This window comes from Cornus florida, unplaced genomic scaffold (assembly GCF_030987335.1).
Source record: "Cornus florida cultivar Cherokee Brave unplaced genomic scaffold, ASM3098733v1 CherokeeBrave_3.0.0_Hap2_Chr06, whole genome shotgun sequence".
Classification (NCBI taxonomy): domain Eukaryota; kingdom Viridiplantae; phylum Streptophyta; class Magnoliopsida; order Cornales; family Cornaceae; genus Cornus; species Cornus florida.
In genome coordinates this window covers 104,618,249-104,634,095 of record NW_026775576.1, presented here as the reverse complement: position 1 = coordinate 104,634,095, position 15,847 = coordinate 104,618,249, and the positions used below count along the sequence as shown (strand labels likewise).

Below are 15,847 nucleotides of genomic sequence, written 5' to 3'. Positions count from 1 at the left end.
CTTATATGTAAGTGCATCATCTCCAATTGGTATGAGGCCTTTTGGGGTGAAGCCCAAGAGCAAAACCGTGAGGGCTCAGGCCCAAAGCGGACAATATCATACCATGTGATGGAGTGGGTTATTACAAATGGTATCAGAGCCTGACCCAGCCGGAAGTGTGCCAACGGGGACGTCGGGCCTCCAAGGGGGGTGGAATATGACGACCTTGTGGGCGGGTGTGCCGTGGGCGGGTGCGAGAGACACTGTCAGGCTACCATACTGGCGAGCTACAGGTGCCCAATCCCACATCGCCTGGGTAGAGGAAAGGTGAAGTGCTTATATGTAAGTGTGTCACCTCCAATTGGTATGAGGTTTTTTGGGATGAAGCCCAAGAGTAAAACCGTACGGGCTTAGGCCCAAAGCGGACAATATCATACCATGTGGTGGAGCGGGTCGTTACAGTTATCATCTCGACTTCTTCCCCGAACCTTCCTTTATACCCAGCCTGCGCTGACGATGTGGATGAAGAAAGATTCAAAGTCAAAATTTTTGAGGGAATACTTTTTGAGACCAGATTTGGAAACCGATTCCACACTAAATTAAAAAGAATTAAAAATTTTAGGGGGAGCACTTTTTGAGACCAGATTTGGTGGTGATGCTTTCGGGGATGTGGCAGTGTTTGTGGAGGTGGAATGGTGCGGAATCCATGGTGGTGGTGGTGGTTGACGAAATGGGGATTACGATAGTGGTGGCGCGGCTGTTGTTGCACCCAAAGATTGAAAGAGAGATCGGAGATTAATGGAGAGCTGAGACTCTAGAGATTGATGGAGCTGTTGTTTTAAGGATGCTAGGTAACAAATGTGGGGTTGTAAGTATAGGGGGTAAAATTGACATTTGATATATTTATATATTTTAATTATTTTTATAATATAATAATGAGGGTAGATAAATAAATTCACAACAAAATCTGACAACGGGGGGTCTTTGCAAAAAAATGGCAAACTTTCGGTTTAGTTGCAATTAGTCCAAACTTCAGGGGAGGTTATTGTAGTTTGCCCTACTATTTATTTATTTATTTTCTATTTTTCCATTTATGCTATTTAAACCTTTAACTAGGAAACGACACAGTTTTAAGGTCTTCGTTTTTTGCTGTTGAAGTAGAGAACTGAAAGGGGCGCTCTGTCTCTCAACTTCAAAATATTTTTTAAAGAGGCTAATTGCTGAGCAGCGACCAATTTGCTTTTTCCTGCCTTAGGCTTCTCCCCGAATATTATTGAAACTCATTCTTTTCTCTTTTTTTTTTTTTTTTTTTTTTTTTTTTTTTTTCCAGTGAAACTTTTTATCTGAATGTAAGCTGTCCTCTCTGATAACTGATTGATCTTAGATTAGTAAACATTCAGTATTTCAATTTCTCATTTTTCTACCTAGTTTTATTCCTCTATTGGCTCGCTAAAATCATTACATTTTGATACATTTTATGTTTTTATTTTTTTTTATTCTTACCAAAAAAAATTGTGGATTCTTACCCAAAATTCCATGTTCTCACTCTCGGTTCTGTTGTGTGTTTTTCATGATTTGCAGATGTCTAAATCTGGAGCATTGGATCTGGCTTCTGGTGTTGGCGGCAAGATTGAGAAAAATGAAGTACTTTCAGCTGTGAAAAAGTACATGCTCTTTGCCTGTAATATATATATATATATATATATATATATATATATATATATATATTATCACATTCTTCCTTTTTGACATAGATGGGTGGTTATTGGATTTTGGTTATGAATTGTTCTTATTAAGTGCTAATCTTCATTTTTGAACTACTTTTCTGGTTTGGAAAGTGAAAAAGTCCTTTGGTTTTGTTAGGATGATGATGTCTCAAATTTTATTATGATTACGTCTCTATTTTTAGAGTCCTATTGTATGGTGTAATGTTTAAGATAACTCTGCCACTGAATTAGGTATGGGTCTATAAAATAGATATGTGGGTTATTGTTGAAAGTATGAGTAAGAGTCTACGTGTTTGTAACATCTCTACAAATTATAATGAAATCTCCTCATCCAAGGATGTAGCCCGAGTTTGGGTGAACCATGAAAAAATCTTGTGTTGTGATTTGGAATCTTCGTTATGTGGAGAAGATCCAAAAAACACAATGAATCTCAACGAGTGTTGTAACGGGTTCGGTTGCAGGTGGAGTCAATCGGTCATGATCATCATCAGGGTTCGTTATCTCTCAGGCCGGAAAAGAGATTGTAGTTTTGCTCTAAACCAAGATCCTAAAAGAAGAATGGGATTGTTCTCTCAGCCCCGAAAAGAGGATGGTGGTTTTGCTCTTTGCCTAAAAGAAGAAAGGGTTCGCACTCTCAGCCCGGAAAAGAGTTAGACGTAATCGTGATGAGATATATGGCAAAGGTGGAGTCGTGAAGGACAACCAGGGTGAGTTGTCAGATTCAGCTTGCCATGGAAAACGTTGATTGACGTGAAGTTGAGTCAAGGTGGAGATTGTTAGGATAATAATGTCTCAAATTTTATTATGATTTCGTATTGTATCGTGTAATGTTTAGATAATTCAGTGAGTTAGGTTTGGGTCAGGTTTAGGGTCTATAAAATAGATAGTGGGTAGCCCGTAAGGGCAATCTCACAAGGGGAGAGAAACGTGTAGCCCGTAAGGCCAATCTCACAAGGTGCGAGTATAATGGGTAGAGAGAGTTTGTGTTTGTAACATCTTTACAAATTATAATGAAATCTCCTCATACATGGATGTAGCCCAATCATGTAAAAATCTTGTGTTTGTGATTTGGAATCAATTTTTTTTTGATTTAATTTTTTATTGCTTCCGCTGTGCCCAACAAGTGGTATCAGAGCTGATGGTTTGGACTTGGATGTTGCAGTTCTTATGTGAAGAAGATCCATAAAACACAAGGAATCTCAATAAGCGGGTTTAGTTGCAGGTGGAGTCAATCAGTCACGATCAGTTGCAGGTGGAGTCAATCAGTCACAATCATCGTCAAGGTTCATTATCAGCCCGTAAAAGAGATTATGGTTTTGCTCTCCGCCAAGGTTTCCTAAAAGAAGAGTGGTTTTTTTTTTTTTCTCAGCCCAGAAAAGGGGATAGTGGTTTTGCTCTCAGCCAAGGTTTGCTCCCAACCTAAAAGAAGAGTAGGTTCACGCTGGAAAAGAGTGAGACGTAATCGTGATGAGATATATGGAAAAGGTGGGGTTAAGGACAACCAGGGTGAGTTGTCAGATTCAGCTTGGCATGGAAAATGTTGATTGATGGAGATTGTTAGGATAATGATGTCTCAAATTTTATTATGATTACGTGTCTATTTTTAGAGTCCTATTGTATTGTGTAATGTTTAGATAACTCTGCCAGTGAGTTAGGTTTGGGGTTTATAAAATAGATACATGGTTATTGTTGAGAGTATGAGTGGAGAGAAACGTGGCTCGCGAGGGTGTGAGAACAATGGGTAGAGAGAGTTTACGTGTTTGTAACATCACTACAAATTATAATGAAATCTCCTCATCCATGGATGTAGCCCGGGTGTGTTTGTAACAATGAAATCTCCTCATCCATGGATGTAGCCCGAGTTTGGGTGAACCGTGTAAAAATCTTGTGTTGTAGTTTGGAATCACTTTTCTTCTTCTGATTTAATTTATTGATTCCGCTGTGCTCAATAAGTGGTATCAGAGCCGATGGTTCGGACTTAGGATGTTGCAGTCATTATGTGAAGAGTGTTGCAACGGACAGGATGGTAAGCTTATTGGCAGCTTAAAAGAACAATTGTCTAGGTTCTTTGACATGAAAGACTTGGAAGCTGCACAACATATTTTGGGTATGCAAATATCCCGAGATAGAAGAAATAGGAAGCTCTAGTTATCATAGGAGAGATATGTTGAACGGGTGCTTGAAAGGTTCAACATGAAAAATGCCAAGGTGGGCTTGATGGTCACTTCAAGTTGAATAAGAATTCGTGTCCTATCAGCAAGGGAAAAAGATGCAATGGAAAATATTCCGTACTCCTCCGTTGTTGGGAGTTTGATGTACACAATGGTGTGCACACGGCCAGACATTGCTCACGCAGTTGGTGTGGTGAGCAGATTTCTTTCAAATCCTGGCAGAGAACACTGGGAAGCAGTGAAATGGATCTTCAGATACTTGAGAGGAAGCTCCAATTTATATTTATGTTTTGGGGATTCAAAACCAGTCTTGGAGGGTTACACAGATACAGACATGGCAGGTGACCTTGACGGCCGTCTAAATTGTAGAAGTGTGTTGCCTTGTCTACAACTGAGGCCGAGTATATTGTTGTTATTGAAGCCAGTAAAGAATTACTGTGGATGAAACAGTTCCTTCAAGAATTGGGGTTAAAGCAAAAAGAATACGTAGTATTCTATGACAGTCATGAGTGCTATTGACTTGAGCAAGAATGTGATGTATCATTCTCTCACAATCGATGTTAGGTATCATTGGATACGTGAGGTGATTGAGAAACAATTGCTACAATTGAAGAAAATTCATACAGACAAGAATGTCTCTGATATGTTGACAAAAGTAGTTCCGAGTGAGAAGCTTAAGTTTTGCGCCAAGATGGCGGGGATGCGCTCCATCTAGGAGTGCATGGTGGTTCTTCCTCTCATGGGTGGAGGACTGGAGGGGGAGAATTGTGGGGTTCCACCCACGTGTGGAGAGTGCACGGTTTGCCCAATGTGCAGTTGGTGCACTACGCGATTTGTTAGGTTTTGGAAACATAAAGTGATAGAGAAGACTACTCTTTTTGGGGCAATAACAATTTGTGAGGCGATTTACGACGGTGGAGTACACCGACGTAGAGGAGAGATTGGCTTCTTCGCGGATTTGCGAAGGTCTTATTTTACTACTGCTTTGAGTATTTCCAACGGGTTGTTAGGGAAGGGTTGATTGTGGTAAAGAAAGATATTTTATCTTGTTATTCTCCTGTGATTGTAATTTCTCAATTTTGGGCGTATGTCTTGAGAACAACGTTGTCCTACATGATTTAAATAGTGGAGATTATCGTCAGTTTGCCCCATGGTTTTTTCCCTCTACACTGGAAGGTTTTTCCATGTATATCGTTGGTGTTGATTCTTTATTTTTCTGCATCGTTTATTGTTTATATTTTCAGCATTATTTTTCTCAGCCCAAAAGTTTTGGGACCAACAGGTTTTTGCTCCAAAAAGCAATGGGACTCCTCCGAAATGCTAATCCAACAATAAATAGTCAGGTCCCTTTCTTTGAGTGTGAAAGTATTGGGAATTGCGTTGATTATGAGAAGGCTGTAATTTTAGTTATACCCGGTTATCATAATATGAATTGCATGTAAAACGTGTAGGTAAATTCTTACCCTAACTATAAGCATGTGTGTACAAGAAATGTATTTATATTGATGGGTGCGATATGAATAACCATAGAAGAGATTTGCAAGAGATCCTTAGCCTTTGTAAGATATTGATGAATCTAATGCAGAATTACTACTATTTTTTGTGAGTGAGAATTGGTACAGACCCAATACATGTAGATATTATTTATGCAATCCTAACCCATAAAGGATTGCTACCAAAAAGGTGAAACATCATACTAACACTATGCAATCCAGCATAGCTATGTTGCACTAAGCTCAGCAGACTTTATCGATCGCAATAAAAAATAATGAGCTTATCTGGTGCACTCTCTCTACCTTCAAGCATTCCAATCAATCTTGTTTTTCACAAACCAGAATATAATGACAATGCTAGTGCACATATTTTATAAAAAATTCTTACATTGCCTTCTCCTTTATATGAAATTCTTGTTGTTTTCGTATGTATTTATTCTTACGACTTGGACACATTCATCTTCCAGTGGAAGTGATAGCATCGGATTGCATTTTAAGTAGCAGTTCCAATGGATCCTTTATATATAATGCATGTCTTGTTGGTGTCGTTGAATGGTTTGTGATGAGATTTTTTGTCCAATAATCTAGGTATGAGAAGTATTATGTGGCTGGGGATGAGGATGAGAGAAAAACTAACTACATTGACATGGTAAGAGAATTTACTTTGTCTTCTATAGAAAACCATTGATTTAGAGTTATGTATTAGATATTAGTTATACCCAATCGCTTTGAAGTCAGTTACACATTTTTACTGGAAGTATCATAGTGTAGTCTTCATTTTATTTTTATTTTTCTTTTTTGGGGTGGGGAAGAGTTTTATTGCAATTTTTTCCCTCACTTGTTTCCCCCTTGTCAATTGTTCCCTTGAGCTCTTGAAAAAAAAATTTGTTCCCTAGAACTTTTAACGTTAAATAGTTATGCCAATTGGCTGTGCAATGAGAGCTTATAGTGCCAATTGTTCTTTTGCTGGAAAACCATAAGCTTCATGATTGCTTAGTTTCAGTTGTTGCAAGAAGAAAATCCGTGTGTAGTTGGACTTAATTAATAATCTCTGCTACAGTCAAATTTAACAAGTTGCAAAGTCTCAACTTTATCTTAATAAATTTTGACTTGTTCCTTGGTTGAGCTTATTACCAATTTATCACAGATCCTTATCTTTTGACCATATAAAAAATGTTTAAAGCAATGTTCAGATGGTCAATTTCATTTGTCTGAGCCGTCACACTTTCCTTGTACACAATGGAACATTAGATTGTGTATAGAAAAGGAAAAACGAAAGAGAAATAAAAAAAGATAAAGTAAAAAGGTAAAATTGGAACATGAGCTTAAGTTTAAATCTGGCATATATGGTGTGAAGTTATATGTTTTCTTAAGAAATTTTGTTCAGAAAATTGCATTTGTAAAACAAGAGAAAGTTCCCAATTTTATATAGAAATTGGTCAATGTAATATCTTCCTTTTTTTTCCCCAAGTAATATCTTCCATTTAGTCCTGCAGAAATGAAACATGTATAGGGAAGCTTCCCAGGAGGTTATTGTTTACATGTTTTTGTACGTTTAAAAGTTCTGAAATTTCAAAATTAAGGCTTTGAATTTTGAATACTAAATTTTTTAATCTTCAAAATTATAGTTAAATAGCTGTTTCATATTATATGATTGGGATCCTGAAAACAGATGAGTACATTTCAGCTGTTCTATTGTCATCTTTTATGGATTTCAAATATAATTCACTGTGCCCTTCAATTATAATTCTTTGATCAGTCACCTTTATTTTTTTTGTGTTGATTGTACTTATAAAAGTAGTTCTTATATGCTGCATTTTTCCGGAGTTCAGGTCAACAAATATTATGATTTAGTGACAAGCTTTTATGAATATGGTTGGGGTGAGTCCTTCCATTTTGCACCAAGGTGAGTGATAATTTTTATTACCATGCACTGTTTGGGCCTCTTTTCCTTCTTTCAAGTATGAAGGCGTTGCAGATGGAAAGGGGAATCACTTCGAGAGAGCATCAAGCGGCATGAGCACTTTCTTGCTTTGCAATTAGGTCTAAAACAGGGACAGAAGGTGCATTTCCACCCCCCTCCCCCTCTTCCCAAACTTAGCATAGTGAATTTTTCAAGACATGGAAATCTATTTCCTTTGGCACAAGTTTCTTATTGAGGTTTGATCTTTCGCTTGCAGGTCTTGGACGTTGGATGTGGAATTGGGGGCCCCCTAAGAGAAATTGCTAGATTCTGGTAACTTTGAATCTTGGATTTAACTGTATTTTTAATACACCGGAGACTTCTGATTCATGAAATATAATTGCTCAAGCATGGGTATTCATTTCACCATATCCTGATACGCTGGCAGTAGTAAGATATAAGAGTAGGTAGCTAACTTTTCTGAGTTTCTCCTAGTATTCCAGCCATAACGCATCCTGATAATATAAGTTCCACTTACAGATAGCTAAGAGAGTTTTTGTCTTTTTGTTTTCCTTAATTTTTTTTAAATCAATTTTTTCGGGATATTCTGGGGAACAAGAAATTTAAGCTTATTTTGCCTATATTTTTCTATTTAAATATTATTCATTTCCAAGAGATCGCACTGATATTAATTACCATGTGTAGTGATACATTTGTTACAGGGATAAATAACAATGAGTTTCAAATCACAAGGGGAACGGTAAGTAATGGTCATTCATGCGTGACCAAGATATACTCTACATCTGTCTTTTGTTTGATCATTATAGTTAAAGTTAACAATCCGTTATTTTCTCTCTGTTTTTTCACAAACATTGAAATGTTTTAATGAGTTTTGTTGCTTTCAGGAACTGAATCGCATTGCAGGAGTGGAAAAGACCTGTAACTATGTGAAGGTTATATTTTGTGACTTCATATGCAATTTCACTTGCCAACAATGAAATCTATATGTTAAAAGTGTTTTTCCCAGTGCTTTTGTTGTCCCAGAAATTTTTATATGATTGTTAATGATTTATCATGCGGCATCCTTATCCATTGCTGAAAGTTGTTGTCTCCTGGGCTGTATTTATTTCATGATATTGCAGGCTGACTTCATGAAAATGCCATTCTCTGACAATAGTTTTGATGCCATATTTGCAATAGAAGCTACCTGTCATGCACCAGATGTGGTATGTCATGTTAGAATGCTCTATTGGATCATAATATTCTGTGATTATGCTTTGCTCACTGTTACCTATTAAGGTTGTATATTTCTAGACTTTTTACCAATAACTCAAATCCTCATTCTGTGGTTGAATAGTTTGATTGCTACAAGGAGATTTACAGAGTGTTGAAGCCTGGCCAGTGTTTTGCTGCTTATGAGTGGTGCATCACTGATTCATTTGATCCGAACAACCAAGAGCACCAGCGGATCAAGGTACATTACCCAACTGATTGTTTGCACTGTGAGGCATGGGCTCCATAACCTGAACTATCTTCTTTCTCCCCTTCTCTGTGTTTCTATTCCTGCAATTACAAAAAAAAAAAAAAAAAAAGAAAAAAAAAATCCTCAATTTTCCGTTTGTTTGATACCTAGTGGTATAGTCACTGTATCTCTTCATGTTCATCATAAATGGGATTAACATTTGTATCGCAGCAAGGTAATGTTTAGCTCATGCCAAAAGAAAATTGCATCTATAGGAAAATTACAAATCTTCTGGCACTTTCTTTTGATTTATATTTTCGCTTCTAGTATAACAAACTTGCATGAATACAGGGGGAAGTTGAGCTTGGAAATGGACTTCCTGACATCAGGTCAACGGGACAATGTCTTGAAGCTTTAAAACTTGCAGGTTTCGAGGTTAGTAAGATGATAATTGAAATTTTACAAATCTCTTGGTTTAACTTGAAGAAACTGGAAATGGCTACTAGGGGAGGGAAGATCACTTCCTCCAACACTTGTTTGGGAAGTGGGTAGCGTTATGTTTCTGAAGATTTTAATGAATTGTTTTCTGAAACTGCACCATTTGGCTGCTTCTTATTTTTGGTTTTAAAGAATTTTGTTTCTTCTTCTTCTTGGTTTTTGTTTGTTAACACCTTTGCTCAAAGTCTGTACTTCAAACATTTACAACCTTAGTTTTAGTATTTCAGATTCAGTACTCCTCCAAATTTCAAAGCCCTCAAATTTGAAATTTATACTTGATAGGTATCTGGGCATTAAATTGCAAATATTTGCTTCTCCTCCCCTCCACACAACCCACCCACCCCCCCCCCCCCCCCCCCCCCCCCCCCCCCTCTTGTTTCTTTCTTTTCTTACCATGAAAGGTTAAATGGGAGAAGGATGTTGCTGTGGACTCACCTCTTCCTTGGTATTTGCCTCTGGATAAAAGTCAATTCTCGCTAAGCAACTTTCGAGTAACAGCTTTTGGACGTTTCATCACAAGAAATATGGTAAGATGTACAATTGCTTTCCTTTCTCATGGGACTTCCAATGATATATATTTTGTGAGATCTTCTGTAAGAACTACTATCAGTTAATGATATAGCAAGCAAAAGGATAAGAAATATTAAGAGAATAATCTTTCTATTCTATTCTCTGTAATCAGATGAAGCATTATTGTGTTTTTACTTTTATGGAACACAAGGCACCAAAATATCTACAGATTCTCCAAATTGTGATTATACTTTGTGTTACTTTGAACTTTACCTTCTTTGTGCAAGAGATAGAACCATCGGGAAAAACATAGAGAATTGTAACAACTGGTTGGTTGAGTTATATGCAAAAACAGTTTTCTGTTATCAAAGAAAGACATAACATGGTTCAAAAATTCATTTGATTGATAATTTTTTGAAAATTGTGTTCTAGAAAACTGAAAGAAATCTTGTTTTTATTTATTTGAAAACTAGAGCAAACATAACTATTAGCTATAGTAACTCTCTCTCTCTCTCTCTCTATGTGGATACAGAAAATGTAAATAATACTAGATTTTCTTTTCTTGCTTCTGTATTAAATATGTTGGAGAAATGTTGAAGAAAATAAAGGCCATGTGGGCTAAATGGAAGAGTACATTTAGTATTTTGTGTGACTGGCATATCCCGCTAAGATTTAAAGGGAAGTTTTATAAAATAAAATAACGATTAGACCAGTTATTCTTCATGGAACAAAATGTTGGGCAACTAACAAACAACATGTGCATAAGGTGAGTGTAGCAGAAATGGTAATATTGAAATGGATGTGGGGTAAGACGAGAAAGAATAGAAATAGAAATGAACATTCATGTGATGGTTGAAGTAGGCACCAATTTTAAATAAATTAAGAGAATCGATTAAAATGGTTTGGACATGTACAGAGGGGATTACTAAGTGCGTTAGTTAGGAAGAGTAACATAGTTTACATTGAAGGTAATGCCAGGGATGGGGAAGACCAAAGTTAATGTAGATAGAATTAGTAAGAAACAATATGACAACATGTGATTTGACTGAGGTCTTTGATAGAGTGGAATGGAGAAATAGGATTCATGTGACCTATTCTAAGTAGTTAAGAAAAAGGCTTTGTCGAGTTGTGTTGAGTTGAATAGACATTATAGTCAGTAAAGACTTTCTCTCTCCACAACTTTTTCTCTTGCCTCTCTCTAAACCCAGCCGCCCCCTTCGTTCTCTCCCTCCGTTTTGCTCCCCACCCCCTCCCATGAGGGCGGGGAGGTGCCGATCCTCGCCTCCCACCGCTTAATAAACTCGGCGTGTTGTACATAGTCGTTCAGTGGGTGGGTTTTTTTACGCCGTTTTGTCGTTAATTTGTTAGATCTACTCATGTTCGGCTTGTTTCTGGCTTGACGGGGTAAATCTACTTTTTGTTTTCTGGCTAGATCTCCGATCTATGTCGGGTTTTTTGGTCCCCGCCTCTATGTGAGTTTTGTGTTCCCCGCCTCTTTTGCGGGGTTTGGGGAGGTTTCTTCCCTATCGGTGGTACCTTGTGAATGCAGCCTTGGAGCAGTTGTCTTGACGATGGCCTAACCTGTGGGTCACTCCCGTTGCTATTTTCCTCCCTTGGTGGTTTCCGCTGATGCATTGTTTCTTAATAAATCTGGAGCCCGTTCTTCAGTTTTATTCTCTTGCTTCATGATTTGTTTGTCTTTGTACGGTCATTTTTTGCGCTCTTTGTAGATGCCGTATGCCTGTTTTTATTGCGAGGGTAAAAAAAAAAACAAAAAAAAGAAAAGAGTTGTATTGAGTTAGTGTTGAAGAAAATTATAAGCAACAATTGATTTTTCTTTGTAGGTGAAAACCTTGGAGTTTATGGGGCTTGCTCCAGAAGGAAGTCAGAAGGTTCAATCTTTCCTTGAGAAAGCAGCAGATGCACTTGTTGAAGGTGGAAAGTGAGTTCTTTCTCTCTAAATCACCTCTATCCTTGATCTCTGATTTTCAAAATATTTAGGTATTTGTGGTGTCCTATCTTTAACCATGTTTATGCCTCGATCTAAAAATGGGTTCTATTAGCAGCTTTTGATTAATTGTGATATTGAACATTGATGCTATTGTTTTCAATCAGGAAGGGGATTTTTACACCGCTCTACTTCTTGTTGGCCCGGAAACCTCTTTTGTAGGTCAAAATGCTAATGCAGCAGAAGCTTCACAAGGTTTATGAGAGACATTGTGATTCAGTTACTACATCACTTCTCTTATGTGACTAGAAATTGATTTGGTCCAACTGGACTCTCCCGGCCACCGGCGGCCGCAAGAATGTTGGCATGGTGGTGGTGATGGTGGTTCGTTCTCCAAAACAATCGTCGCCATGCCAAGATCGAGGCCGCCTTCCCCGAACCGATATCGCAGTGGCCGCTGTTTTTTTTTTTTTTCCTCTTGTTACTGAATTTCAGTGTCTTGCATAATTTGCATTTGATTTTCTTTAATTATTAATGACCCAGGTTTGCCTTTTGGCTTAGTCCTTCGTTTTCGTTTTGGTTTCATGTTGTGAATGCACAGTTCTAGAAATGAGATGAGTATCGAAAAAGAAAACACCAAACAGAGAACAGACAAATTTGTAACTTTTTTTCTTTTTTCTTTTTCTTTTTCTTTTTTAGTTGTGTCAAGAATAATATCTCATTGAATTGAACAATTGCCAATGTCAGCCTCTGACAAGTTAAATTGTCTGATTAACTATAGCTAAAAAAGATGTCTACTTTTCTCTCTCTGTAATTGTAGTTTAGTTTTTTCCCTAGAAATACATTCTGTTTTTGTAAGGCTTGGTCCTGTTTGTGGCTTCGGCCTGCTGTACATTCTGTTTGTTCATGTTTGTACCGTCAGATTCGATGGGTGCATCAAAACTGTGCCTTCTATCACTCTTGCGGGGGAAATTGTAAGACATGGTGTTACAACTATTAGCAGGAGGTTGGGGATTCCTATCAAAATTCTATATCAAAGTTGGGTTTCTTTTGCCCGTGAAACTGGTTGTCTGGTTCCTCGCCGAAAATTGATCGTATCCTCGCCGTCTCGATAGCCGGAGTTCGGAGACCTCGGGATGATGTCTGCTCAGATGACAGCCTTTTCGTCTGACATCATAATTGTGCCGTTGGCGTGTTGACCAAGCTTGGCGTGGTGATCTGGGTATACGTGACCCTTCTAGTGTATGCAAGATGGACCATAATCTAATGGGCCAGTTTAATGGTGCTACAGATCTGCTCAATATTAATGCACCTTTCCAACATGTGGGCTATGTGCTTCCTTGGCCCACCTTGCTTAGGATTAATGGACGATCCAGTCGTATTGCTGTGGATTGTTTGTTCCTTGTTAGGATGCTTGTATAAATTAGTTCGATGCATCGTATGTACTGTTGTTTTGGTTGGTTGTGCTGTGTGGATGCCACATGGCGTCAGGAAAAAATATATATATATATAAATTTTGTTAAAATCCGAACCTAACATTTTTAAAAATTCAAATCAGCTTTCGGTTGTGGAAAAAAGAAAATAAAAAACGTTTATTTATTTTCTTTTAACTCGTTTAAATTGTTTTTAACTCAGTTTTTAATTTTTTAATTGTTTCAAAACTTTTAAAGCAATATTCAATTTTCTTTTCAAAGCGGATCGTGGGGTTGCATCTTCATATCGACAGATATCTCGACTCTTGCATCGATGAAAAACGTAATTAAATGCAATACTTGGTGTGAATTGTAGATATTTTCGGGTAATTACGACCCACAAGGTACCACCTAGTGCGCACTTATGACTTAAAAGACTCTTATATTCGTACTAGAGCCAAACCCTAGCCATCACATAAAGTATGTCCTCATAAGCTTTCCAAAACCAATAAGTTCAAAACTTATACAAAATCAAATGAAAGTTACCCCATTCCATGCACAAGTAAGATTGAATTTACACAACTCATGTCCTAGAATTCAAGTCTAAATAGCATATGACAAGTCATGTCCTCAATATGCAATTTATACACAAAGTAAAAATATTTTACAATAATTGAGCCACATTACCATCCTAAGCCACAAATACTAAATAGGTCACAATTTAGTATCAAACTTTCAAGGTAAACAATTGTAATATTCTAGCATGCTATATACCTACACAAGATATATTTAAACAAGCTATTCAAGGCAATGATATCACATGTCATGCTAAGTCAAATTATCATCTTTAGAGACCACAAGTACTAATTCTATAACAAGTTAGTAACATGCTCACAAGATAATTAATTAAACTACATTTCATGAAATTATCACCTTAACATGAAAGTCCATAGATTTCAATTCAATTCCAAATAAGCTCAAATTAACACATGTTAAAGTTTATAACATAATCTTTACATATTTCATATCCAAAATCAATTTAAGTGACTACAACACTTAAAATAAAATTAATTAAACTAATTAATTAATTTTCCTCTTGATTTCCAAACATATCAATTGTCCTCAATTTAATATATGTTAAAGAACTCATCAAGGCCTACTTTAATATCACATTACAAGTTGATTTCATGATTGATACAACAATGTGAATTAATCTTTCACCAAAGATAAATATTAAATAAGTTTTACAATTCTTATTCAAATACTCCAAATTTAATATATATTAACTATCATACAAAGGCCTAATTTACTAGCATGCCACAATTTAATTCCAAGTTACACACAACCATATAAATTAAATCTCATATATATAAATTAATTAAATTAAATTCTAAACCTTAAACAAAAGCATGCTCACAAATTGTATATGCTCATAAAACATTCAATACAACATTAATATAAACCTAAGACATCCCCCACCTCAATTTGAGATGAAAACTCAAATCCCCATCAAAAGAAAAGTGCTCCGAATCCGACGATACTCTTAGGTTTTGTCGGGGACAACGCCGTGAACAAGAATCACTAAGAAGCCCAGTGAAAATCACAACTTGAACTCAAAACCAAACTCAAAATTTGGCCAAAAACAGGTTCTAATAAGGGCAAAAGATGCGCGTTGTCAAGATGAACAACAAATACTAAGGCACGACTACATTTTAACAAAGAAATGAAGCTCAAATGAGGAGAGAGAAGATGACAGCCTCCCTTGGGCTGCCATGGAAGCTTCAGGTCGTGCATAGGGAGTGGGGAAGATGAAAATCAAAATATCTCCTCCCCCTTTTATAGAAAATTTCAAAAAGTGCCCCGAACGGGCCCCGCCGGGTCTGAAAAAGTGAAATTTGAGCAGACGCGCTCAAACAGCAAAACTCTATGAACAAAAAAGATTCAAAATGAGAAAATATGAATAACAGAAGAAACGACGTCAAAAACTGAGTCCCGAGCAGAGAGATATGCCCCAAACAAGTTTGACAGCAACTAGGTCCAGAAACCCTGAAACTGGAGAAAATTGACCAGAACGGAATTCTAACAGTACCCGACTCGACGAAATGTGAAAATGAACCCCGTACGAGGATCCAGACTCCAGACGAGATATTTTGCAATAACTTTCGTTAATTGCACAATGGCCCCTACAAAAAGGGTTAACTGCGAAACTGCCCCAGAATGAAAATATCTTTCTTAGATACCCCTGAAATAAAATATCTTCAAAAGATATTTATGAAAAACACCACAAGAAAAGGAAATAATTCTAAAGAATTATGCATCCATGCCCCTATGGACACCGGGAGCAACCAGAGTTCTTTTCTACAAAAGTAAAGATACGTATTTCGTGGAAACCACTCAAGATGAAGACACGTGAAGTCAAAAACCAACTCCGAACACAAGAAGTGAGGTTTTACCAACAAGGTGATAAACGGAGAAAAGACGAAACAGGGAAAAGGACAAAACAGTGAAAAGTGTCCGAAAAGTGAAAATACGGAAATGACTTGGTCCTCAAAGGAAGTTGTCAATCCACACGAAAGAGTCTCAGAAGTCATTTCTAAGCACTCGAGATGACACTAAGCGACGAGAAACTGAACTCAGATAAGAAATTTCAACGAAAAAAATTCATCCGTGAAATTCTAAAGAAAAAAAAAAGGAAGGAAATGACCGGGTCATTATAACCTACCCTCCTTAAAGAGATTTCGTCC

At 37.1% G+C, this 15,847-nt stretch overlaps 1 protein-coding gene across 1 annotated transcript; it reads left to right on the top strand.

Moving 5' to 3' along the window:
• Positions 1–984: 984 nt before the first annotated feature.
• LOC132313594 (cycloartenol-C-24-methyltransferase-like) lies at positions 985–12,263 on the top strand. Its single transcript, XM_059812430.1, has 13 exons — positions 985–1,643; positions 5,959–6,019; positions 7,203–7,276; positions 7,349–7,433; positions 7,551–7,606; positions 7,979–8,033; positions 8,179–8,226; positions 8,416–8,499; positions 8,631–8,747; positions 9,087–9,170; positions 9,635–9,760; positions 11,588–11,685; positions 11,859–12,263. Exons 1-13 carry the CDS (start codon positions 1,516–1,518, stop codon positions 11,911–11,913), a joined length of 1,071 nt encoding a protein of 356 aa, XP_059668413.1. The 5' UTR covers positions 985–1,515; the 3' UTR covers positions 11,914–12,263.
• Positions 12,264–15,847: the final 3,584 nt, after the last annotated feature.

Coding starts and splice junctions, on each gene's coding strand:
- LOC132313594 (XM_059812430.1), top strand. CDS start 1,516: ATGTTCTCACTCTCGGTTCTGTTGTGTGTTTTTCATGATTTGCAGATG. Junction 9,171..9,634: donor TAAAACTTGCAGGTTTCGAG/GTTAGTAAGATG, acceptor TTACCATGAAAG/GTTAAATGGGAGAAGGATGT. Junction 11,686..11,858: donor GCACTTGTTGAAGGTGGAAA/GTGAGTTCTTTC, acceptor GTTTTCAATCAG/GAAGGGGATTTTTACACCGC.